At 40.0% G+C, this 25,843-nt stretch overlaps 1 protein-coding gene across 1 annotated transcript in view; it reads right to left on the bottom strand.

The window, feature by feature from the left end:
* Sepsecs (Sep (O-phosphoserine) tRNA:Sec (selenocysteine) tRNA synthase) overlaps positions 1-24,983 on the bottom strand; it is a 35,168-nt gene extending 10,185 nt beyond the window's left edge. Inside the window, exons 1-8 of the mRNA XM_070012383.1 lie at positions 24,760-24,983; positions 24,027-24,181; positions 20,817-20,935; positions 19,875-20,033; positions 18,908-19,061; positions 15,246-15,348; positions 8,616-8,745; positions 8,134-8,225 (exon numbers count right to left, since the gene is read on the bottom strand). Of these exons, the coding sequence (XP_069868484.1) occupies positions 8,134-8,225; positions 8,616-8,745; positions 15,246-15,348; positions 18,908-19,061; positions 19,875-20,033; positions 20,817-20,935; positions 24,027-24,181; positions 24,760-24,873 (1,026 nt within the window). The 5' untranslated portion in view covers positions 24,874-24,983. The remainder of the gene's footprint in view (positions 1-8,133; positions 8,226-8,615; positions 8,746-15,245; positions 15,349-18,907; positions 19,062-19,874; positions 20,034-20,816; positions 20,936-24,026; positions 24,182-24,759) is intronic.
* Positions 24,984-25,843: the final 860 nt, after the last annotated feature.

Raw genomic sequence — 25,843 nt, 5'->3', positions numbered from 1 at the left:
CAACAACCCTAAAGGGTGCTTTTAAAGTTAGTGATGCACGCATAGCTATTAGAAAACTGAATCTGTCCAATGTTCAGTTTCTAATACTTTAATAAACTAGTTTTAACTAGCTATCTGAATCACTTGCTAATACCACCAGAATTCAGGATGTTGTTTTGCTTGTTTTTTGAGACAGAGTCTCTACATAGCCCAAGCTGCCCTTGAACTACAGATCCTCCTGCCTCAGCCTTGTGAGTAATAGAGTTACAATCATAAACTACCACAACCAACTGGAATTCAGTAACTGTATCTCGTATTAGAACAGAAGTCTTTATGAAGAGAATAGTAAGATAACTAAATCTCATATACCTCTAGTTGGGAATAATTAGGTACAAGAAAAATGTTTGAGTCAAGCTCATATTTAATAGTAAATATATATAGTATCTCTTACTCTGTGTAAAGGGTTTTGTTAGGTAAACCAATAAGCAATGAAGCTTTAAGTATCTCAAAGTGCAATACACTAAATTCTACAATATTCCATTTATTAATGTTCTAAATGTCCTCCTATTAATATCACTACACTTTAGAAATATCTTTTAGGAGACTGTGCTGCATTATATACTAATACTTAGCTAAGCAATTTTTTTACCTGATATATTAAAGGTATTACAGAACTTGCACTATTTTTTGCTACAGTTAAAATCTATAACTGACATTTATTATAAAATACTTCTGTGAAGGAAGAAATTTATAAGCAACCCAAGCAAATGTATATAGAAAGATCTTACTTAAATGAAATATTATTGATTTTCTATGTCCTTTGTGCTGTATTTAACTTAATTTTTAAAAATTTCACTAGAGATAAACTGAACTATATACCCAAATGCTAATGTCAGCTATATTTTTAAGAAAATACAAAACTTTACACCATAGTTCAAGATGTTAATGGAAAAGAAGTTGAATTATATTAAGCATTATCTTTCATATGGCCTTTTGCAAGCTGTTAGCAATCAAGAAACTCAACATCTAGACTCTCTCTCCAGAATCTGAAAATGTGCATAATTTTAAAAGAAAAGGGTCTTAACATGTGGTCCTGAGTTCAAGTCCCAGTACTGCCTAAAAAAAAAATTAACAAATGAGAAAAGGTAGAGTTTCTACTGAGTATGCTTTGCTTTCACATCAGAAAAATTGTAAGTTGAACTATGTAAGTCGGGGAGTTTCTGTAGATCTATTTTGAAATGTTAACATTTATAAAGACATCAGAAATTACATCTTTTTTTTAAAAAGTCTTATCAGTTTCTTATTACAGGTTAAGATGAAAATGATACTCCATATATTATTATAATATGTCCTGTGAGGTGGGTAATAAAGCAAAGGCAACCATAACAAGCAAGCTGTTTCAATGATAGCCTGAATGGATGGATGAATGACACTGAAGGTACATATGCATACACAGAAGCCCACATTTGAGGAAAACAGAACCAAATGTCCCTGAATCCATGTACATTCAGCAGGCCTTGGCTAGAGGTAAAAGCACTACACTCAAGCTGTTGAGGCCCCGTCTCCCGGCCTGATAGTCAACATTTTCAGGGGATTCAATGACTCTAGTTTTAGAGCTATAAATCTTCTAGTGTCTCCAAACTTAGCTGTGTTATAGGACACTGAAGTTACAAGTCTGGTGTACTTTAAGAACTTCATTTGTCCTCTAAGCTTCGGTTCACAAATTCTAGCTGCTGGAGCAGCCACTTGGCTGTCATTCCTCTTGTGCACTTGTCCAATTCAGCAGATATTTGCAACAATAAATGATTACCTGCCGCCTTGTACAGGAAAGCACTCTTCTAAAAAGAAAGCTGAGCAGAATAATGGTCTTCTCCAGCTACAAAACAGAAGTGAGGCTCAACTTCTACCACTGTTCTTTTTGCATAGGGAAACGCAAAGGAACAACCTCTTGTATTTTAACCTCCTTTCTTAAAGGACTCTTCCGTTAAACCCCTGGTCATTTCTCCTCCCTATGAAGCAGATGGGCTGATCAGGAAGGGGCTAAGGGCAAAGAGGCTCAATTCACATACAAAGTTCTACTCTCTCTGATCCTTTCACCCTTCCAAAAGGAAGGCTTCAGAAGGAATGGCTTCAAGCTGAGTCCTTGTCTGCCTCTACTGAGAAACAGATAAAGCCTTTTCTGAAAAGATAGAGCTAGATGAAATAACCTCTAAAAATATCATTGTGGTGAATAAGGGCACAGAATCAAAAGGAATCTAAGTTTTTTTCCTTTAACACTCTTTTTTTAGTATACATAGCACCAAATATAAAAAGCAGCTCTCGGTGATGGTATATAAATAGCTCTGGCTGGAGCAAAATAGCTTTGCCTCAGCTTCTCCAGAGCTGAACCAATAAACTATCACTATTAAATTTTCACAGTTCAAAAGCAAGTCCATCTAAACAAAAAAGGCTTCTGCAACAAATCCAATAAAAAAACAATATTTATGCTACAGATATGCAATTATGGTTTATGGAGGACATCCACATCTTTCAACAGAAGATCTATTGAATGAAGTTGTTAGAGAACAAAGATGAATTTACTTACGATGGAATTCTCAAAGTATCACTTTAATATTTTTGAAATTTATTCCCACAGATGGTCTCAGATCTAAGTAACTTCTCTATGTACAATTTTGAGTAAAACCAATTAGCACTTTGAGAGCCTCCGGGGTTTTAAATATCTCTACTAGGGAGGGTAGGTCACAAGATCAAAAATTTTCTATGGCTCCTGGATCACCCTGATGGCAGCAAGACACAAGCACACAGGCTTCAGTCTCACACAGACCTGAGTTAAAGCAATTCTGGTACCAGATGCAAAATGATCTTGCTGAGTACTACATGAAGGAATGAATATCACGAACCTGGCACAGATCCTGGCATATAGCAGACACTCAGAAAAATGTCAGTTCCCCACCCACTGACTTTGATGTTCCCTCAAAGAATTTTCAGGATGAAAATAAACAAACAAAACACCCAGGGCTGGGGATGTAGCTAAGTAGTAAAACATATGTGCACTTTCACAGGAACTTGGGTTCAATCCCTAGCACAAATGTAGACAACACACACAGGACTTCAATTGACATGTACTAATCTGCTGCAGCCATGATGTAATTATCTTGCTCCTATTTACCCGTCCCCCTCTACAACCAGCCAAATAAAAGGAAAAGAACAAAGTTCTGGATATTACAGAGGTACCTTTTGACATGGTGATGGAGCCATCTAACTCATGAACACCAGTGACCATAAAATTTCTCTCATGTGTTTCCTCAATGATAATAAAGTACCCAAGAAAAGCACAGCTGTGTTGCCTGCTGGTCCATTCACTGGTTATGCTACGTATTCCTGCAGGAGACGCTCAAAGAGAATGGGTTTTCATTCAAGCAAAGTAAATATATACATTTATGTACATTTGAAATCACCTACAAGCAACTGAAAAGTTTAAAGGCAAACACTGAATACCAAAAAACAAAATAATGAAGATAGAGAAGCACACTGGCTTATGCCTGGAATCCTAGCTACTTGGCTGAGCTCAGGAAGACTACAGTTCAAGGCCAGCCTAGGCAGAAAAGTTTGCAAGATGCCTTCTCAACCCATAGCTGGGTATAGTGGAGCATGCCTATCACCCCAACTTTATGGGGAGCTAAGACTGGGAAGACTGTAATTCTAAGCCAGTTGGGGGCAGAAAAATCTGAGAGACTCCACCATGGTGATGCTGGAGGTAATATTGCATGCCTTTCATCCCAGCTATGACATGAAACCTAAAATAGGCAAATGGTGGTCTGGGTGCATGTCTAGAAGTAAGCAAGAACTTAACTGAAAAAGAACCAGTCCAATAACAGCACCGAAGGCATAGCTCACTGGTAGAGGAACACTTGGCTCCTAGTCCACCACCCCCCCCCCAAAAAAAAAACAACACAAGATAGCACTAGTATCAACAATTCCAAAATCTTTTTTTTTTTTTTTTTTTTTTGCCAGTCCTGGGGCTTGAACTAAGGGCCTGGGCACTGTCCTTAAGCATCTTTTGCTCAAAGATAGCACTCTACCACCTGAGCCACAGCACCACTTCCAGCCTTTTCTATGTATTTGGTACTAAGGAATCGAGCCCAGAACTTCATGTATGCCAGGTATCAACTAAGCCACATCCTCAGCCCCAATTCCAAAATCTTAACGTAAGAAAATTAGGCAGGAAGTATTCTCAAAAGCACAATAACTGCTCTTTAATCAACATTTTAACTCATTTGTTTCTACAAATCCTCAACTATATCTATGTATGTATCTTAGGTCTTCAAAAGAACATTAAATTCATGATGGAAGCCAGTGGCTCATACATATAATCCCAGCTTCTCAGGAGGCTGAGACCTGATGATAGTGATTAGAATTCTGCAAACTTACATCTTCAATTAACCAGCAAAATGACAGACTAGAGACATGACTCAAATGTGTCAGCCATGACCAAGAAAGCCAAGCCAGAGCACAGGTCCTGAGTTTAAGTCCCAGTACTATTCTTTCTTATTTCCACAGAACTTTTCACCTTCATGCAAATGTTACAATTTATGGATTATGTTGTTTCTTTACTGCTGGTATCCCCAGTATGTGAAGTAACCATGCCTACACCCAGTAACCAAGCATACCCCCCCCACACAATATGTGTTCAATGAATACCTAGAAAATTAAATATGCATGTCATTACACTCAACTTCTATACTCAACTTCACTGACTTTCAGTTTAAAGAAAAACAAACTGGTTCTTACTTTAGGCCATTCTATGTTAAGTAGTCTTGTCATTCTTCAGGGCCAAGACAGACTGACAGGGGTATGAGGGTTTATGAAACTGAAGAGACCATTGACTTGGAAGAAAAATTTCCAACTTGGAAGATAGCTGATTTTTTTTGTGCTGGTCCAGGGGCTTGAACTAAGGGCCTGGGTGTTGTCCCTGAACTTATTTTGCTCAAGGCTAAGCATTTTACATTTGAGTCACAACTCCATTTCTGGCTTTTTGGTAGGTTATTGGAAATAAGACTTTCATAACGGGCACTGGTGGCTCAAATCTGTAATCCCAGCTACGTAAGAGGCTGAGATCTGAGGATCATAGTTCTAAACTTGCTGGGCAGAAAAGTCCATGCAATGTTTATCTTCAATAAACTACTCAGAAAAAGCCAGAAGTGGTGCTGAGGCTCAATTGGTAGAGCGCTAGCCTTGAATACAAAGAAGCTCAGGGACTGGCAAAAAAAAAAAAAAAAAAAGACTTTTATAAACTTTCCTGCTCAGGCTGGCCTCAAACCATGATCTTAAGATGTCAGCCTCCTAAAAAGCTAGGATTGTAAGTGTGAGCTACCTATCAGTGCCCAGCAAAAATATCTAATTTCTAAACTGCTGCCAACATGCTTTACAAAGGCCAGAAAGCAGCTTCTATTTTAATAAATATTTTACAGTCTTAAGTAAGGAAATAAGGAAATAAAATCTGCAGGTTCAAGGAAGACAACTAGCTACAGGAAAGCTAAGATCCACTGGCACCTAAAGTACCAAACTTTCAGGTAAACAGGACAGGTTTTCTGTATATAGAAATCATCATCTCATGCCTCTGAACACATACAATGCCAACAAAGATCTGTCTTCTCTTGGCTAAAACATCTATGACTATGATGATTACTTCTAGAAATTTCTAAAAATAATTTTAACCTTATTGCGTAAACCTCTGTTGCCAGGTTGACTGAGATATAATTTACATATAGTAAAATTTCAAATGTCCACTTCTATGAATTTTAACAAACTTAACAGCCATGAAACCATTTCCACTGTTGAGATATAAAACAGCTCACCACCTCCAAAAGGCCCCCTCCTCCACACCTAGTCTCTCTTTTCCTATCCCTATTTTCTGTCTTTTCTAGGACTGCAGCATGTAAGTAAAGCCATGTAATATGGAGTCTTTCAGTTGGGCTCATTTCATTTATCATAATGCATGTGAGAGTCATTATTTTGTTGCATATGTCAGTGGTTTGTTCCTCTTTATTGCTGAGTATGGATATACCAGTTTGTTTATCTACTCATCAGATGATGGGTTTTTGGGTTGTTTCCAGGTTTAGGCAATTATGAGCAGAATCATTATAAACATTCATATATATAGATTTTTATAGACTTAAGCTTTCATTCTCGAGCAAAACAGCTAGAAGTAGGATGGCTGCTTTATATGGTAAGTATATGTTTAACTTTGTAAAAAACTGCCAGAGAGTATTCCAGAATGGCTGCACCACTTTAAATTCCTATCAGTAGTATCAATGAGTTCAACCTGAAAGAGACCTAGCTAGTAGCACTGTCAGGGTACTTTTAAAGTTTTGTTTCTTTTTAAACATTAGCACTTCCAATAGATATGTAGTGGTATCTCATTGTTTTAATTTGCATATCCCTAATGACTACTGAACATCATTTTCTCTATCATACAAACCTTAAGGAATATCCTCCCAATAAAAATAAACTGGTTCCCCATAGAAATATTTAACAGGGGGAAGAGGACTGAGGCACAAAAAATTTTAATTTCTATTATGTATTCATCATAAAGTTGTTAGAGGATCTATACGATAATATATTTGAAAATATTTCAAAATATGTAAAGTAGATCTTAGGGATTGCTAATAAGTACCATAACATTATATACCTATCAAAACTGCATCAGGAGCCCTGGCTCATCCAGATAATGGTGAGTAAAACACCAATCTAACCTTGCCGGCCAACACTGTCTCCATGTACTATTCTGGAATTACTCTGATTTAAACTAGTTTTCATGTGTTAGAGATGAAGTCCAGTTTGTTTAGGGTTTTTTGTTATTGGTTTATTTTTGGTTTTTGGTTTTTTGTTTTTTGTTTTTGCCAGTCCTGAGGCTTGAACTCTGGGCCGGGGCAAAATCCTTGAGCTTCTCTTTTTGCTCAAGGCTAGCACTCTGCCACTTGAGCCACAGAAGCACTCCCCGCTTTTTTCTGTGTTATGTGGTACTGAGGAATCAAACCCAGGGCTTCATACATGTGACACAAACACTCTATCACTAAACTACATTTCCATCCTGAGTTTGTCGTGTTGCTCTGGCTGGCCTCAAACTGCTGGGCTCAAGCAATCCTAATGTTCCAGCATCCCAAGAGGCAGGACTACAAGCACATACCAGCATGCCCTTTCTCCTCATAGCCAATATAATCAATGCGTTCAGCATTCTAACAATAACAAGGAAGAAAAACTATTTTAGGATCATCTAATCAACTTCTACCTAGTTATTCCTCCTGTGATGGGCATCTCACAACTTAATTTTTGTTGTTATTGTTTTGTTTGTTCGTTTTGGCTAGGCAGGTGCTCTGCCACTTAAGCCATAGCAACAACCCTTTCTTGATTCAATTATTTTTCAGATAAGATCTTGCATTTGTACTGTGGGCCAGCTTTGGACCTCAATCCTCCACTTACCCCTCCCATACATTTAGGATACTGTTTTTTTTAGACAGTGTTCTTACTAAATTTTTGTCCACAATCCTTCTGATCTGTTCCTCTCAAAATGATAGGATTATCAACATAAGACACCACACCTGGCCCAAAATAAACCTTTAGCCTTCCAAAAACTAAACAGAAAATCTATCTATTCTCTTTAAGAACCTCTATCTTTATATGATAATTTTAATGAATAAGAATACCTGGCTTGGGTGTTGATGGCTCATGCCTGTAATCCTAGCTACTCAGAAGGCTGAGATCTAAGGAATGGTTCAACCACCATCCCAGGCAGAAAAGTCCTCGAGACTGTTATCTCTAATAAACAACTCAGGAAAAGCCACAAGTGGCACTGTAGCCAAGTGGTAGACCACTAGCTTTAAGCACAAAGAGGCTCAGAGATAGCACCCAGGCCCTGAGTTCAAGACAAGACTGGTTTAAAAAACAAAAAAAGAATCTCTGATGCAGGAGATTCTCAAAGAAATCAATCAACCAGTCAATCAACAGTCCTCAGATATTCTTCAGAATATCTGAAAAGACAAAATGACTAACTGAAAAGCAGATTTGGGTAAATCCCCTAGGACTACATAAGGATGGACATTTGAAGCACTGTGCTAGTCAAGAGCATTATTTTACACCCAAAGGAGAACTTACCTTTCTTTCCTTTAACAGCTTCTTATAGCCATTTGATCCAAGTGATAACAAAGTAATAAGGACATCTAAAGAAGGAGAAGCTGAAGCTCTTCCTGAAATAAAGATGGACATGTTACATTAAGAGGATGGGTGGGGGAGACTTTTTAGACATTAAATTTTGTGTGTATGTGTGTGTGCTGGTCCTGGTGCTTAAACTTAGAGCCCATATGCTGTCCTTGAGTGGTAGACCCTTAAAACCACAGCTCCATTTCCAGCTATCTCTTTTTTGTGGTTATTTGGAGATAAGAGTTTCAAGGACTTCCCAGCCCATGCAGGCTTCAAACCACAATCTAAGATCTCAACCTCCTGAGTAGCTAAAATTGCAGGCATGAGCCATCAGGACCTGGCAACATTAAGGTTTTTGTTTTTTTTAATAGAAGCCTATGTATGAATACATTTTTGTTTGTTAGCTACTTTTTCTGAGGAACACTTTATTTATTTACCTGGATACATCTTGCTGATTTCCTGAATGAAGGACTCATTAAAGCCAGCAATTATAGCGCCACCTACTGGAACCATAAAATTTTTGTCCAAACTCTGAACGAAAGCATCTATTCTACCAACCCGAGCTCCCTAGAATCAAATGACATGTAATATTCATATTAGTTGCCAGGGAAGAAAACAACTGCTATTAACAAATAAGCATCACAATAAAAAAGCTAAACACTTTAGGTGAAGGCTATGTTAGTTAGTCTGAACTGTTTCACAACAATGTATAGAAGCTGAGCACTGGTGGCACATGCCTGTAATTTTAGCTATTCAGGAGGCTGAGATCTAGAGGATGGAGGTTCCATACTAACACTGGACAGAAAAGTATAACAGACTCTAGCTGTAGCTAGCTATCAAAAAGCTGGACTGGAGTTGTGGCTCAATTGGCAGAACATCAGCAATGAGCAACAAATCTGAGTGAACTCAAGACCCTGAGTATCAGCCTAGTATCAGCAAAAACTAAAAAACAAAAAACAAACAAAAAAAAACAGATTAAAGATTGTTATTTTCTTTGTATGTATGCATTGTTTTTCAGTATTAAACCATGCTTTGAAATGATGTTCCTTATAAGCAGAACTGTGTAGTACACAATGTTTTCACACATTAACTGTTAGTCCTCACAACAACCTTGTAAAGTGGCCAGGTTTTCATTGTCAGTTCAACTGGCAATTTTACTGAAACAGAGGTTCCTACTTTATATCTGGACTAAGAAAGAATGGATTCCCCAGGCCTCTGTGACCTTTTATTTGAAAATACATGTCCACAGTGACTCCTCCAAGTATTAAGCAGTGAGTTCAAGAGTGGCTACTATAGACCACACGCAACTAAGTTACCAAATAGATATTTAAGTGCTATCATTTGATGGCTGGACAACCTATTGTCTTTTCTTTTTCTCAGTTTTATTTTTGCAGGGCTGGTGACAGATCCTAAGGTCTCCTGCATGTTAGGCAGAGACTGTACCTTGAGTGACTCCCAGACCCTCAACCTACTACATATATGACACTATGAACAAGCTCTCCCACCACTGCATATATGACACTGTGAACACGCCCTCCCACCACTACATAATGACACTGTGAACACGCCCTCCCACCACTACATACATGACACTGTGAACAAGCCCTCCCACCACTGCATATATGACACTGTGAACACGCCCTCCCACCACATAATGACACTGTGAACAAGCCCTCCCACCACTGCATATGACACTGTGAACACGACCTCCCACCACTACATACATGACACTGTGAACAAGCCCTCCCACCACTACATATATGACACTGTTAACAAGCCCTCCCACCACTACATACATGACACTGTGAACAAGCTCTCCCACCACTGCACATATGACACTGTGAACAAGCCCTCCCACCACTACATACATGACACTGTGAACAAGCCCTCCCACCACTGCTCAGATAACAAAAGCAAAATCTTATTTTTAACATCAACTAATGGAAGTTTTATTTGTGTACTCTTGGCAATTCCAAAGCAATGTTTCAACATAACTCATACTCCTTAATGCTACAATCTTCGATGATCTCATTCCACTGCAAATGAACTTCAAATGAAGATCTAATATTCTGGCAAAAAAATCCTGAACACTTACCTACTGGAAATGTAAAACTAAATTCTGGTCTCCAGCCAATGTAGTCTATGACCTTCTATCTAATGTGCTTCAATTTTCTCCTCTTAAAAATAGAGATACTATCTAAATTTCAACTAAGATAGGTTTTTGCTTTATCTATAGCCACAGATTTTCAATCTGTATTCACAATCTACATTCCTATTAATATTATAACCACATTTGACCTTCATTTTCACATTCTCTCTACCTCAGGGGGAATGGAAGGTGCAGAGAGCTGGCCTAATCTGAGAGACCAGATCCAGGCAACAAGTAGAGCAGCAGCAAAAGCAGGGAAGGAGAGAAGACTACGCAGAGGCTATCACGTGGCTATTTAAAGCTTGACCTACCTTTGCTACGCTTACTTCCTAATAAACTACAATCAGAAAATTCCACCCTATCTCAGGAAAACAGAAAGAAGCATAGGTGACTAATAGACTAGGTAAGTAACTAAAAAAAGAAAAAAAGTACCAAGTAGAAGCAGTGAAAATAAGTAGCAGCTGGGGTTGCCTGTTTACTATAAAAAGCTTCCCGAGAGAACATAAACTAAAAACATGAACTTTAAGTACAACAGACTGTGATAGGACCCTTTCATAACTAAAACCGGACACAAAAAGCAGCACACTCTTGGGCCGGGAAGGTGGCTCATTGGTAGAGTGCTTGCCTTGCATGCTTGAGGCCCTGGGTTCGATTCCTCAGCACCACATAAGCAAAAAAGAAAAAAGCCGGAGGTGGCGCTGTGACTCAAGTGGTAGAGCGCTAGCCTTGAGCTGAAGAGCTGAAGGACAGCGCCCAGGCCCAGAGTTCAGGCACCATGACCAGACCCCCCCAAAAAACCACAAAAACCAAAAAACCACAAAAAGCAGCACACTCTGGCAAGGAACAAGCAGGCCAGAATCTCTTGTGTACATTAACAAAGGTTACCACTAAGGAGGAAGAAAGAATAGGAGGAACAGAGGTGGAATAGGAAACATGCCATTGTCTTCATATGAGGTAGAGTTGCCATTTTACTCAGAGCACACATGTGAGCACTTACCACACACCACCACACTGTGTCCTAGGTTGTAGAGATAGCAGCAGTGAACAAAGCGCATAAATCTCCATATAATTATTATTTCCAGGAACCTGTGCCTGGTACATGCCTGCAATCCTAGCAACCTGGGAGGCTGAGGCAGGAAGATAACAAATTTGAAGCCAGACTGGACATTAGTAAGACTTTGTTTCAAAATAAAAATTAAGGGCCAGTGATGTAGCTCAGTGGTAAACATTTGGCTAGCACGCAAGAGATTCTGGATTTGCTCCCTAGTTACACACACACACACACACACACACACACACACACACACACACACACACACACACACACACACACACACACACACACACACACACACACACACACACGGAATGTACTGCTTATTGTATGTCAGGCACTGTTCTAAACATTTTACATTTAACAGTCACAGTAACTACATGAGGTAGATGCCGCTACAACACCTGTTTTACAGATGACAAATTAGACACAATGAAATTAAAGTGACATGCCCAAGATCAGCTAAGATTAAAACCCAGGCAATTAAAGGGCCTGACTGAAGTTAACCAAGCAATCCATAACACAGCAGGGACTACAATCTAGATGAAGAAGCCATGCTTAAAAGATAAAAAGTATTACTCCTCTGGCACTTCCTCTATTTCTATCTATTCAGACCAAAACCATTATTGTCCCTGAATTCTCATACCCTACAGCACACTCTTAAAAAAACAAAAACAAAACCTAAGCTCTCAGAAAGTATATGAACTCAGTATTTCTTTTTTTTTTTATTTTTATTTTTTATTGTAAGAATACCGTACAGAGGAGTTACAATTACATGGGCAAGATAACAAGTACAATTCTTTCCTTCTTATTTTTTTATTTTTTATTGTGAAAATGCTGTACAGAGGGGTTACAATTACATGGGCAAGATAATGAGTACATTTCTTATCAAGCATTGTAGCCTCCTCCTTTGTTTCCCCTTCCCATCCCTTCCCATCCTCCCCCTGCCCCCCCAATCCTCCCCGCAACGCCCCCCCCCCCCCGCCCCGAACTCAGTATTTCTTACAACCTCCACAGCTGTTGCTCTGGCCCCAGAAAGCCAACATACCTCATATGGACTGTGACAACAGCCACTCGTGCAGCATCAAATAAAATCCCAAATCCTATGACACCTCAAATTTCCACCACCACAGTTCCCTCATTTCTCACAGCCCAGCCACACAGACCTCTTACTAGTTCTCACACGCTAGAGCATACTCCTGTCCTGGTGTCTGGACACGTGTTTACCCTGGGGTTGGTTTCTCTCACTTTTTCACATCATTCAGGACTCTGGCAGATTGATCACTACTCCATGTAATCTGATTATCTTTCCCTCTCCCTCAAACACAAGAGAACTGAGCCAGGCCTGCCATACTTAGTATTGACCATGTGCTTCCAAAGCCACAGTACTCCTGGATGGATTCACAGCTGTGTCCTCAGCTCATGCCTGAGTGCCTGTACACAGTGAGAATCCAGTAACTACTTGTAAAACAAACTCACAGTCAGGTCTGTAAATAGTAATGTCTATCTTGCTCAAAGTCTTCAAAAGTAAACTTGCTGCTACCCACACTTTTGGAGTTTCGTATAAAAATACACAGGTGGGTTTTTTTGTTTGTTTTTTAATAATACTACCATGTCTCTCTCTATTAATCTGTCTCAACATCCTCTGAATCTCCAAAATTAGTCAGAAGTCAACTTTTCCAGTCTGAATATTCATACCAGAATACCCTATCTACTCAGATTCAGTCAGCTGGGACATCTTCTAAAAAACTGCAAAAATTCTTAAAGTGTATAGCTGGGCACCTATGGCTCATGCCTGTAATCCTAGTTACTCAAGAGGCAGAGATTGGAGGACTGTGGTGTGAAGCCAGCCCAGGCAGGAATGTCCTTGAGACTCTTATCTCCAATTAACCACCAAAAAGCTGGAAGTGGAGGTATGGCTCTAGTGGTAGAGTGCTAGCCTTGAAAAAAAAAATCATCATTGGGTCCTAGGACTGGCACAAAAAAAAAATGTTTTAGTTACAGTTCTTTCTATACTGACTAACTGGTTATTGCAACACTTTTACCTCAAGAAAAAAGACTTGCAGTTTTAGTACTTTGTTCATAAATGAGAGATATAGATTCTGGAGTTACACTGAACTAGATGGCCTCTTGGGCAGTTATGGTTCCCAGGCAAGTCACTTGACCCCACTGAGTTTGTTTCTTCATATATAGATGGGAACAGGAAGTAGAACTGTGGCTCAAGTTGTAGAGCCCTAGCCTTTAGCTAAAAAGCTCAGGGACCTGGGCTTGGAAGGTGGCTCAGTAGTAGAGTGTTTGCCTTGCATGCATGAGGCCCTGGCTTCAATTCCTCATCACCACATAAGCAGGAAAAAAAAAAGCCGGAAGTGGAGCTGTGGCTCAAGTGGTAGAGCGCTAGTCTTGAGCTGAAGAGCTGAGGGACAGTGCCCAGGCCCAGAGTTCAGGCTCGCAACTGGACCCCCCCCCCAAAAAAATAAAAACAAACAAACAAAAAACCAAGCTGTATGTAGTTGTTCACACCTATAATACCAAGCTTACTGGAGGTAAAGGTAGGGTGATTATGGTGTATAAGCTGGTTTCTAGCCCCAAAGGCTAAAGAGTCCTTATCTGAAAGCAAGGAGTAGAGAGAGCACTTGCCTAGCAAGTACAAGACCCTGAGTTCAAATGTCAGTGCTGCCAAAAGGAGAAAAACCAGTGGTATCATCATTTAACCTATTACTAGGTTAGAAAGAATAATAGTAACTATTGCTATTAATACTGTAAAACATTGGGGCTGGGATGGTGGCTCAGTTGTAGAGTGCTTGCCTTGTATGCATGAGGCCCTGGGTTCGATTCCAGAGCACCACATAAGCAAAAAAAGCTGGAAGTGGCGCTGTGAGCAGTAGCCTTGAGCTGAAGAGCTGAGGGACAGTGCCCAGGCCCAGAGTTCAGGCCCAATGACCAGACGCCCCCCCCCCCCCAAAAAAGACTGTAAAACATTGCTGATCATAATCATTTCAATTTAAGACTTCATAATGTAGAAGACTCTATCTTAAAACTAATGAACATGGTAAAACAGGAAATGAGGAAAGAAAATGCAAGCAAGTAGGAGGAAAGTACAGTCCCCGGAGGTGTGGTTCAAGTGCTAGAACAACTGATTAGCAAGTCTAAGACCCTGAGTTCAAACTACAGTACTATGAAAAAAGAGAGGAGTGTGATTTTTAGATAAGGGGTCCGAGAAAGTCTAGGTGACTTAAAGCAAGCAAGATAAGAAGCCAAGTATACACTCAAATAGCAATCCAGGTAGTGAGGGACAGACAGGCTGAGCAGGTATGCACAGGAAACATGGTGGAGGGCAGCTAGAGCAGGGCAGCTGAGTGGGCAGGCAAGCCGCAGAGGCCTGCACACAAAGCCACAGCTCTGACTGTCATTCTGATTGGGTTGGTAAATGTGGGCATACTTTCAAAGTTAAAACTAAAACGGATGTCTACGTCTAGCTGCTAATAATATTAAAAACACAGAAGAGCCACCAACTCCATAGCTATATGCTAGAATGTTGACAAACCAAGTACTTTTCAGTCTAGGATAATAAGGTAAAATGATTGCTTAAATACAGAATATAATGATCCTATAATTCAATGTATTAGAAAATTAAAAACATAAATGTAATATTTCTATGTTGATTATGGGCTACCAAAGTCATTGTCTAATTACCACCACACTACCAAGGAATAATGACTTACTTAGAAAATAATACAAGTTTTTAATGCTCCCTTAAAAGATAATGCTAAGAAAACTGCCTTAACTAGATTAGTTTGTGAGAAAATAACAATCCTGAACTATGGTAAAATCTCCGCTTTCCGACACAGCTTTAGACTGTCTTACCTGCTGAATGAGATGCATGCACTTGGAAGACTGCACTCCATAAGCATTGTTGACTATATGTGGAATGCCATAATTAGCACAAATCACAGCCAGTTCTTCTAATCTATAAACATAAATATTCAATAGAAAGACATACTCACACTGTGTTTTATAAATTATGTGGAGACTCTTTTTTTAATTTAATAGTCAATCTTAATGTATTCCAAAGGGAAGAAAATAATGAACTGAAATTTTTTCTGTAGTAACTCAGCATACCTCAGGCAGCTTGGAGAGGTGCAACAATCACTTTAAGACAACCATAAACACTGCTTACATTAATAGTACAGATAAATGAGGAAAAGTATATTTATAAAAATGTACCTTTCTTGGGTCTGGGGGGGGGGTGGCTCAGTGGTAGAGCGCTTGCCTTGCATGCCTGAAGCCCTGGGTTCGATTCCTCAGCACCACATAAGCAGAAAAAAAAAGCCGGAAGTGGCACTGTGGCTCAAGTGGTAGAGTGCTGGCCTTAGGCTAAAGAACTGAGGGACAGCGCCCAGGCCCAGAGTTCAGGCCCCATGACCGGACACACACACACACACACACACACACACACACACACACACACACACACACACACACACACACACACACACACACACACACACACACACACACACACACACACACACACACACACACACACACACACACACACACACACACACACACACACACAATGTACCTTTCTTTACCTTCCTCATGTAATTGTAACCCCTCTGTACGGTATTTTCACAATAAAAAAAAAATGTACCTTTCTTACATGCAAAGCAAGATTGGTGGGAGGGCAATATTGGAGGTGGAACTCAGGGCCCTGTACTTGCTAGACAATTACTCATTTGAGCCACATCTCCAGCCCAAGAAGATGATGTAAAAGGACCTTTCATAAAGCAGCATTCTCTCTAATGCTTTTGGTTATTTACCATATTGTAGCTAGTAGCTGCACAATAATTAAAAACATGAAGAAATCTTAAGTAACCTCATATGATTCATGCATATAATCCTAGTTACTCAAGAGGCAGAGATCTGGAGGATGTCAGTTCAAGGCCAGCCTTCAGAAAAAAGTCTACAAGTCCCCATTAACTAGCAAAAGTCAGGGCTGGAGGAGTGGCTCAAGTTATAAAACACCAACTAAACAAGTGCAAGAGCCTGAGTTCAAACCTCAGTTCAGTACCAAAAAAAAAGTTTTCTTGAGCCGGGCGCTGGTGGCTCACGCCTGTAATACTAGCTACTCAGGAGGCTGAGATCTGAGGATCGCGGTTCAAAGCCAGCCCGGGCAGGAGAGACCGTGAGACTCCTATCTCCAATAAAACCACCAGAAAACCAGAAGTGGCACTGTAGCTCAAGTGGTAGAGCGCTCGCCTTGAGCTGAAGAGCTAAGGGACAACGCCCAGGCCCAGAGTTCAAGCCCCACGACCGACAAAAAAAAAAAAAAAAAAAGAAAAAAGTTTTCTTTCACAAAATAAAAGAAATTGGAAGTACAGCATTTTAATATAAGTTCTTTCAAAATAATGTATTTTAAATGTACATGATGGTCTTATAACCAAGTCATATTACATTTTAGCAGACATAAACTAATGTTTTAAAACTACAAATAGGAATAAGATTATTATATTCATCTGAGCTTTCAATTTTCTTCTGGTGAAAGTGTATGAATTAAATACTCATTTTATTTTCATAAACCTCACAAATTATCATGGAATTCCTTTTGCTACTGAATCAGATGATGCCTTTCCATCAGATGATGGAAAAAATACATGTACTTTCTTCATAGGATAAAAGATTTCCTCAATATATGTGATCTAGTAAAAGCATTCCTTAGCAAAGAACTTCCTTGAAATAAGGCACCATAATAATATGAAGGTTCTGTTTTAAAAAGGAAAAAATATCACATATACTTTCAAATCATCTGTGCTAATCTGTGCTAATAATTAGAAGGTGTAAAAGGCATAAAATGGAAGGGATTTCAAGAGAATCACACTTCATTAGAAGCTAATTTTAGGTGTTTATCACTGGGAAGAAACACTACCCTACATTGAGCATTTCTTTCAAGTAGATTTCCCTTACTCCCCATTCAAATAATAAAGACAAAATACATATTATACTCATTAAAATTAAGACTACAAAGGAGTTTCACTTAATGTAAAGAAATAAAAGCATAGTTTTAAAATTCAATAAAATCAGAAATTCAAACATCCTGCTAACTCTTAACTGTGCATCACCATTTTTGATAATGTGACTTATTTCTATCACATTAAAATCTCCAAAGACAAAAGATGTTTATTTAATATTTCAATGTGAGGGGCTGGAAAGGTGGCTCAGTGATAGAGTGCTTGCGTGAGGCCCTGGGTTCGATCCTTCAGCACCACATAAACAGAAAAGGCCAGAAGTAGCACTGTGGTTCAAATGGTAGAGCACTAGCCTTAAGCTGAAGAGGTGAGGGACAGTGTCCAGGCTTAGGGTTCAAACCCCACAACCAAAAAAACAAAAAAAAATTCAATGCAAATTTAAAAAGACTGGTAAGTAATGAATAAATCACTCAAGCATACGTGACATGATCTTAAAACAGAGTTCACAGGTTCATGAATATAGCAAGGTAAGTTTTCAAGAGATGGCTTTTAAATTCTCTCTTAAAATCTGCCTATCAGATAATAAAAACTAACATGCATTCATTTCTTTTTTTGGTCGGTCGTGGGGTCTGAACTCTGGGCCTGGGTGCTATCTCTCAGCTCTTCAGCTCAAGGCTAGTGCTCTACCACTTGAGCCACAGTGCCACTTCCGGCTTTTTCTGCTTATGTGCTACTGAGGAATCGAAGCCAGGGCCTCATGCATGCAAGGCAAGCACTGTACCACTGAGCCATCTTCCCAGCCCACATGCATTCATTTTCTACCAAATAATAAAATTCATTGAGAACCAAAGCATACTTTGATGTAATAAGAAAAGCCCAAAATCGGTGTCTTACAAATTATTTGCACTTCTATTCAAGATGTTAAAAGTAAAACAAAAACAGAGCTACTGTCAGAAACAGAAACCTGTATTAATAGACTTAAACCCTAGAGTCTTTTAGGAAGAAAAATGTGTGACTACAATTTATTTAGAAAAATTTACTTAGAAAAGTAAATTTTTTTCCCTGCTCTTGCTTTTATTTTCTTAAATATTTATATGATTGAAAAATGCAGAAAACCACTGTATACACCTACTACACATAAGTTAATCTTCCAAGTTAATCCTAAAATTTTCCATTTAGAATCTGTTAATACTGATAATTCCTAAATATGAAGATTTTAAGATCAAAGCAGTGGAAATAGAAAAGGAAAAAAAAAAACACCAAATCCAGGATCTGGCTTGAAAAACTTCTATTAAACAACAAGAGATGCTAAGAGACTAGAGACAGGCTCAAGAGCAAGCAGACGGACAGACTGCACCTACTGGAGAGAGTTCTCCATCTCCCATACTAATTTACCTTCTATATCAGATATTTCTTGCCAAAGTCAACATATTTTCTTAGGACAGTCAGTTCACTATTTACTATTGAAGATAGTTAAGCAAAGTTGAGAATTATTATGCAGCATTTTATTTTAAAAACTAAAGAAGATCAAAAGGTCAATATTCATAAATCATTTACCTATCAGGCACCCTGGGAGCAAAACAGGATGTAGTGGAATGAATACACAAAATGTAATCAGGCCCCAGTTCCTGGACTTTAGCCTCTACCGCTTTCAGGTCGGTGCGTAGCTCATCACCTTCCAAAAGATTTTCTATTACCACAGGCTCAAAACCTAAGCAAGCCAACCAGAAATCTACATGTTAGTATGAACTGGAGTACAGGAAGCTCCTAGAGCTCTAGCAAACAGTATTAGTCCACACAGAACTCTATTTGTTTTGACCAATAATAAAAACCTGGCTACATATCGACATTAGTCAAAAGCCAGTCAAAATAATGTGAAAAACCACTAGATAATTAAGACTACAAATCTTTTCTAATACAATGACATGACAAAAAACACAAGTTCTGGAAAGTAAGAAAAACAAATGTTAAATGGATGTCTACAGACATAAAAACATAGATATCAGTATCAGAAAAATCAGTAGTTCCATTCATTTTGTCCCCAGAAAAGTAAATCTGTTCATTCTCTGACAATATTTCAACTTTACTTTAGAGTTCACTTTATTTCAAAGGTAGACATAAAAATAATATAATCCAGTATGAATACCTTAATGAAAACTGTAATTTCAGTAGCTAGAGGATGAGGCTCACAAAGCCTTCTATAATTTAAATGCATATAAATATAAAAAGTTTCTTAAATATTCAGTTGCAGTAGCACCTTGACTAGCATATAATTAAAAGTCCCCCATAAATAATAATTATGTAAATTTTTAATGGTAAATTTAAAAGTAAATTTAAAAGTTATATAAGGCAAAATATACTCTAAATTTTGTCATGAATAGTTTAGCACAACTTCTATGAAAGGGCATATGGAAGAGATCTAGATCAGCTACTCACTCACTCACACACTCATCTTTCCATAAAGAATGTGAACTTTCCCACAGAGGCATACCAAATATTACATGTACCACTTCCCTTCCTTTACCTGCAGTGATCATGGATTTAAAACAAGATTTCTGGTCTATTCGTGGCCAAATGATGTACTTTGCCTTTGGTCTTTTGTGTCGCAATGTTAAGAAACACAGTGTTAGACTCATACCAGTTGCCATAGGAACTACAAAGCAATTGGCCACTGTATGAACACCTGTAAATAAAAGAAGTAAAACAGAATTAGGTATCCCACCAAAGAACCAGTATCCATCTTTTTTGTATTTTGTTTTTGTTTGTTTTGTTTTGGGGGCTTGCTTGAGCTTAGTGCCTGGTTACTTTTCCTCAGCTTTTTTTTTTTTTTTTTTTTTTTTCACAAGAATGGTGCTCTAGCTACCTCTTGAGCCACACTGCCACTTCCAGCTTTTTTGATGACTAATTGGAGATAAAGAAGTCTCACAGACTTTCTTATCCAGACTGACTTAAAAACTGATCCTTAAGGGCTGGGAAGGTGGCTCGGTGGTAGACAGCTTGCCTTGTATGCATGAGGCCCTGGGTTGGATTCGTCAGCACCACATAAGCAGAAAAAGCCAGAAGTGGTGCTGTGGTTCAAGTGGTAGAGCACTAGCCTTGAGCTGAAGAGCTGAGGGACAGCACCCAGGTCCAGAGTTCAAGCCTCACAACCAACAACAAAAACAACTGGCCCTCAGATCTCAGCCTTCTGAGTAGCTAGGATTACAGGTATAAACCAGTGCCACAGGCTCTTGAAGAAATGATGCATCTCTTTTGTCAAATAGTAACAGTAATGTTTTTTCTGTATTTGCTCTCTGGAAGCTCATCCTTTGGGATTATGATTCTGACTTTCTTACCGTTAAGCAATTTCTATATGTGTGTCCTTGCAAAGGTCACAAATATTCTTTCTTAGGAAAAGGCATTAATTAAAAATAGGCAAAGTGTGTTGTCTAGCTACCAAATGTAATATGATTAAGATGGTATATACCAGCCAACTTTATGATATCCAAGACCAAAGAATTGGTAATTTTGTTCAAAAGACTAGAACCTGCAGCTTTTGGTTGCACAGCGGAAATATCACCAGATCGTCCAATTCCATGAATGAACCTAAATAAAAAAATAGGCCAAAAGTTAGACAAATGCATTCAATATTCTAAGTAAGCCAATATATAACTATATAAACACAATAAGCCAAAAAACAAGGCAGGCATGGTGACTCATAGCTGCAATCCCAGCTACCTAAGAGGCAAAGGGAGAAGGACCACAGTTTGGGCCCAATTTGGGTAAGAAAGTTTGCAAGACCCTATTTCAACAAACTAGCCAGGCAAGGGTTCGTGTCAATAATTCAAGATATGCAGAGGTACAGGTAGGAGGATCATGGACCAACATCAGACTAGGCAAAACAAGTGATACCCTATCTGAAAAAGAACTAAAAGCAAAAAGGGCTGGATGTAGGCTAGGAAGGTGGCTCAGTGGTAGAGCGCTTGCCTTGCATACATGAGGCCCTGGGTTCCATTCCTCAGCACCACATAAGCAAAAAGAAAAAAGCCGGAAGTGGCGCTGTGGCTCAAGTGGTAGAGCGCTAGCCTTGAGCTGAAGAGCTGAGGGACAGTGCCCAGGCCCAGAATTCAGGCCCCACAACTGGACCCCCAAAAAATAAATAAACAAAAAGGGCTGCATGTATGGCCTGAATGGAAGAATGCTAATGAACTAACTGGAAGGCCCTAAGTTCAAAATCTCAGTATTGCCAAAAACAAATACCAGAGCCAATATTTGGTTATATTTCAAGAACTAATATGTGGAAAAATTTATTTACATTGAAATAACTTCATCAACTGTGTTACAGTACCTAGTCTCTAAAGATGTCCAACATTAATTCCTTTTCTCCCTAGACCCATACCAAGAGACATGGTCTCACTCCATCTGGGTTGGCCATAGTTACTTGCGAGACCAGGAAGAACTTACAGGAGTGACTATCTGGAACCAGTAGGCTAAGTCAGAAGCCCCAAGAGCTTTGGGCTTCACAAAGCACTTGTTCTTGGGGATTGCTCCATTATATGCCATGTTAGTAAGACTAACTCACAGAAGAAGGCATCTAAGCACCCAGACATATGAGGGGATCACTTGAACCCTAAAGTGACTAAACTCTCAGCCAACATCTGAAACTGCACCAGAGACCCAAAACAACACTCACCCCTCTATGCCCAGTTAGCACAGAGAAATGTAAGAAATACTAACATTTTAAGCCATTAAACTGTTATGCAAGAATCGAAAACCAGAATATACGCAACATTAGATTCCCTTTCTTTCCTTTGCCCCAACCATATTATCATAGATTCAGCTTCAATGATATAACTGATGTTTCAAAATTTGTCCTAATCTTAAAGGTTAGATGCTTCTTGAAGAATACCACCCAAATCCACGCACTCTAAATTAGGTGGTATTACAAAATACCTAATGATACTTTTAAGATGGGTACCAGTAGCTCACACCTATAACCCTTGCTCCTCAGAAGTATGAGATCTGCGGGATCATAGTTTAAGAGGCCAGGTCAGGCCGAAAAGTCCATTGAAACTCTATCTCCAAAATAACCAGAAATAACCAGATTGGAAGTGTGCCTCGAATAGTACAGTACCAGACACGTGAGCAAGACAAACAAGTGTAAGGCCCTGAGTTCCAACTGCAATACAGCAAACAAACAAACAAAAAAAAAAGGTATTTTAGAATACTTAACATAAAAAAAAATCCTTGCTACCTGAAATAATTTACAATTTATAGCCAAATAGATCAGAAATTGTGTATGAGATTATCACAGAACACTGCTGATGTACCTCATTACCATCAAAACTCATATGTACAAAGCATTATTATCAACTATGTTACAGCCCATTGTTAGAGAGTCTTTATAGTTGGTTTTCACTTTAGTGTTATTTTCACTTTAACAGTTTTGATTAAAATAAAAGTCTGTTATGATTTAAAATCATAGAAGATACGAGTTTTTGAGTTTCCACACATCTCAAAGAAAGGCTGGAAGATGTAGAAATAAATTATCAGATTCACAATCAAAAATAGTAATTAAATGTTTAACAGAATTTATAGAAAACTTTTTGAAATAAGGAAAAAGTGACTTGAAAATTTAATATTGCAGCCAGGCACCAGTGGCTCACACCTATAATCCTAGCTACTCAAGAGGCTGAGATCTGAGGATTGCAGTTCAAAGCCAGCCTGGGCAGGAAAGTCCATGACACTCTTATTTCCAATTAACCACCAAAAAAATGGGCTCAAGTGGTAGAGTGCTTGCCTTAAGCTGAAGAGCTGAGGGACAACGCCCAGGCCCAGAGTTCAAGCCTCATGTCTCTCAAAATTATAATAATAATATTGCAAAAATAGAGATTCTTATCAAATGGGACTCAACTCACATACTGATTGAGCAATGTTTTTAAAGTTCTAACTATAAACAAAACTGTGATGTTAAAGAAATATGGAAACCTGTAAACAACTTTAATGTATATCAAACTCTTTTAAAAAATATATTTTTTTCTTTAAGTAACTGTACAAAGGGGTTACCATTCAACTTGTTTTCACTACTAGGATTTGAACTCAGGGCCTTGTGCTTGCTTGGCTTCCTTACCTGGCTAGACCCGCTTCTCCAGCATATGTCAAGTTCTTATAAGAAAAAAAGGGTCTGGGAAGGTGGCTCAGTGGTAGAGCACTTGCCTTGCATGCCTGAGGCCCTGGGTTCGATTCCTCAGCACCACATAAGCAAAAAAAAGAAAAAAGCCGGAAGTGGTGCTGTGGCTCAAGTGGTAGAGTGCTAGCCTTGAGCTGAAGAGCTGAGGGACAGCGCCCAGGCCCAGAGTTCAGGCCCCACGACTGGACCCCCCCCCAAAAAAAGAAAAAAAGTTCATTAGGTTAAAAGAATTTGGAACCTGTGCTGATGGCCATCTACAAAGGGTAACGATAACATACCAAATCTGGAGGTCTACTGTCTGGAGAAGAACTTGTCCAAAGAAATTGTTTCCATCTTCCTGTGGCATTGTATTTCCACACAGAATGTGAATAGAGAAGAAGGGGCTGGTCCATGGACAACTTTATAATTTAGTAAGATGGATACCTCCACCACCATATTTACCCCTCTCCCCCACCCCGCAAAAAAAGAGTCAAAAGTAAATTTACTTCTTTTTAAAAAATAACATACCTGTAATGACGACGAGCAACTAATCCAGATGCCACTCTCCCTTCTCGTTCTCCCACACCACAATTGCCCAAGAAGTTGTTGCTGTCCATGATAGCAAGTTCATGCAAAAAGAGTTCAAGTGTACTTTCATCCCAACCATCCTCTGGACATTTGCCCTAAAAAGAAGAGAGGAGAGAGGTGGAAGGAGGGAGGAGGGGAGGAAAGGAGGGAGGCAGGGAGGGATGGAGGCAGGGAGGCAGGGAAGGAGGAAATAGAGGAGGTGGAAGACGGTATACTCAAGAAAAACAGGCTCCTCGAATCTTGCACCAATGTTACTTTACCACTTTTCTCAACACGCCGGCTCAGACCCAAGTTGAGCCCTTGGAGGAAGCTCCAAGTGTCAGGGCCTGGCTCTGACCAGCGGTTAGCCTACCTGGACGAGGCAGGGCTCTCCGGGGCTCAGGCCCCGGGTCCCCTCCACGAAGACCTCAACCCGGGTGTCCTAACCCGAGGCTGCCACGCAGAGCAAGGAAGACGCAGGGGCGCCAGCAGGCCTGGGGGTGCTCCCCCCTCCCCCCCACCGGGGTCAGAGGGCTGCGGGCCGCACTGACCCCTGACCCTGTGACCCCTGACCTGGGAGCAGCCCTTTCTGGAAACTAGCTGGAACTTTCCTTCCCGAGCGCCCCGGGGAGCGAGGCGAGGGGGCGCCCCCCCGCACCCGCACCCTTCCCGGAGCGCACGCCTCCCGGGGTACCTTCTCCAGGAGCAGCCGGACCAGGTGCTCGTGCGAGCGGCGGGCCTCGCAGCCCTGCCGCACGTACGCGGGCGACACCAGCCGCTCGCCCGCCGCGAAGCTGTCCCGGTTCATGACGGCGGCGGCGGCGGCGCCCGGCGCCCCGGGCGGGAGGACCGGAGACCCTCCCCTCACACCTCACACCGGACAGGCGGAAGCAGAAGACCACTGATCGCCCAGGAGGTACGGCAGGACCCGAGGGCCAAAAAACATACACAAGCGCGGTTTTCCTCTGCACATGCGCAAATCACTGAACAGGCGCCCCCTGGGAAGCCGCTGGAACTTTGGAGCCTGCGCAATAGCGTCCGCGCCTCGGGCTGGCCTTTGGGAGGGAGGGGAAGGCCTTAGAGAAGTTAGCCCGGCCTAGCTGCTTGGGATGGGCCTGGAACTTCCAGAAGGGATTTGTTACGTTGGTAGTAGGGGAAAGAAGATTAAGGTGCCATTTGCCTGGGCTTCTCCAGAAAGAAAATTTCCTGATTCAGATTCCAGAACCCGCTCTTCATTATCACCTTCATCCATTTCAGCCTGGCAACTCTACGAGTGTCCCACTCCTTTTCTCCTTTGCTCTACAGAATTCTCAGCCATTACCTGACATGACTGACATTTGTTCACACACACACACACACACATTCACATCTCAATGAACGTAAACTCTGTACCTGCAAAGCTTTGGATTTTGAAGTGGTATTCCAGAAACATCTGAAACAGTGTTCTGAGTATAGTGAGAGTTAAAAAATACACAATTTCATATTGAATTATTTTGATCATCCTAGCTGTAAGTGATGGAGACAGTAAAAAGACAGCACCACGGTCTTCCATTTCCTTGAAGTTTTCACCTCGGGTGAGTAACTCGGCATTGCTCTTACCCAGGTATGTACTAGAGGCCACTGGCACTGTTTCATATTTGGTTACAAGAGCTGATTGTTACAATGCTAATTTTTTGGCTAGTTTTAAAATACAGTCTTTAAACATATAATCCCACAGTTAATGATATTTACTTCCCAGTTTACATTTTACCTCTACCTATATTCTTTAGGTTCTTTAC

This window comes from Dipodomys merriami, unplaced genomic scaffold, assembly GCF_024711535.1.
Source record: "Dipodomys merriami isolate MVZ:Mamm:240054 unplaced genomic scaffold, mDipMer1.0.p SCAF_9, whole genome shotgun sequence".
In the NCBI taxonomy this organism is placed as follows: Eukaryota; Metazoa; Chordata; class Mammalia; order Rodentia; family Heteromyidae; genus Dipodomys; species Dipodomys merriami.
This window is presented reverse-complemented; position numbering and strand designations above follow the sequence as displayed.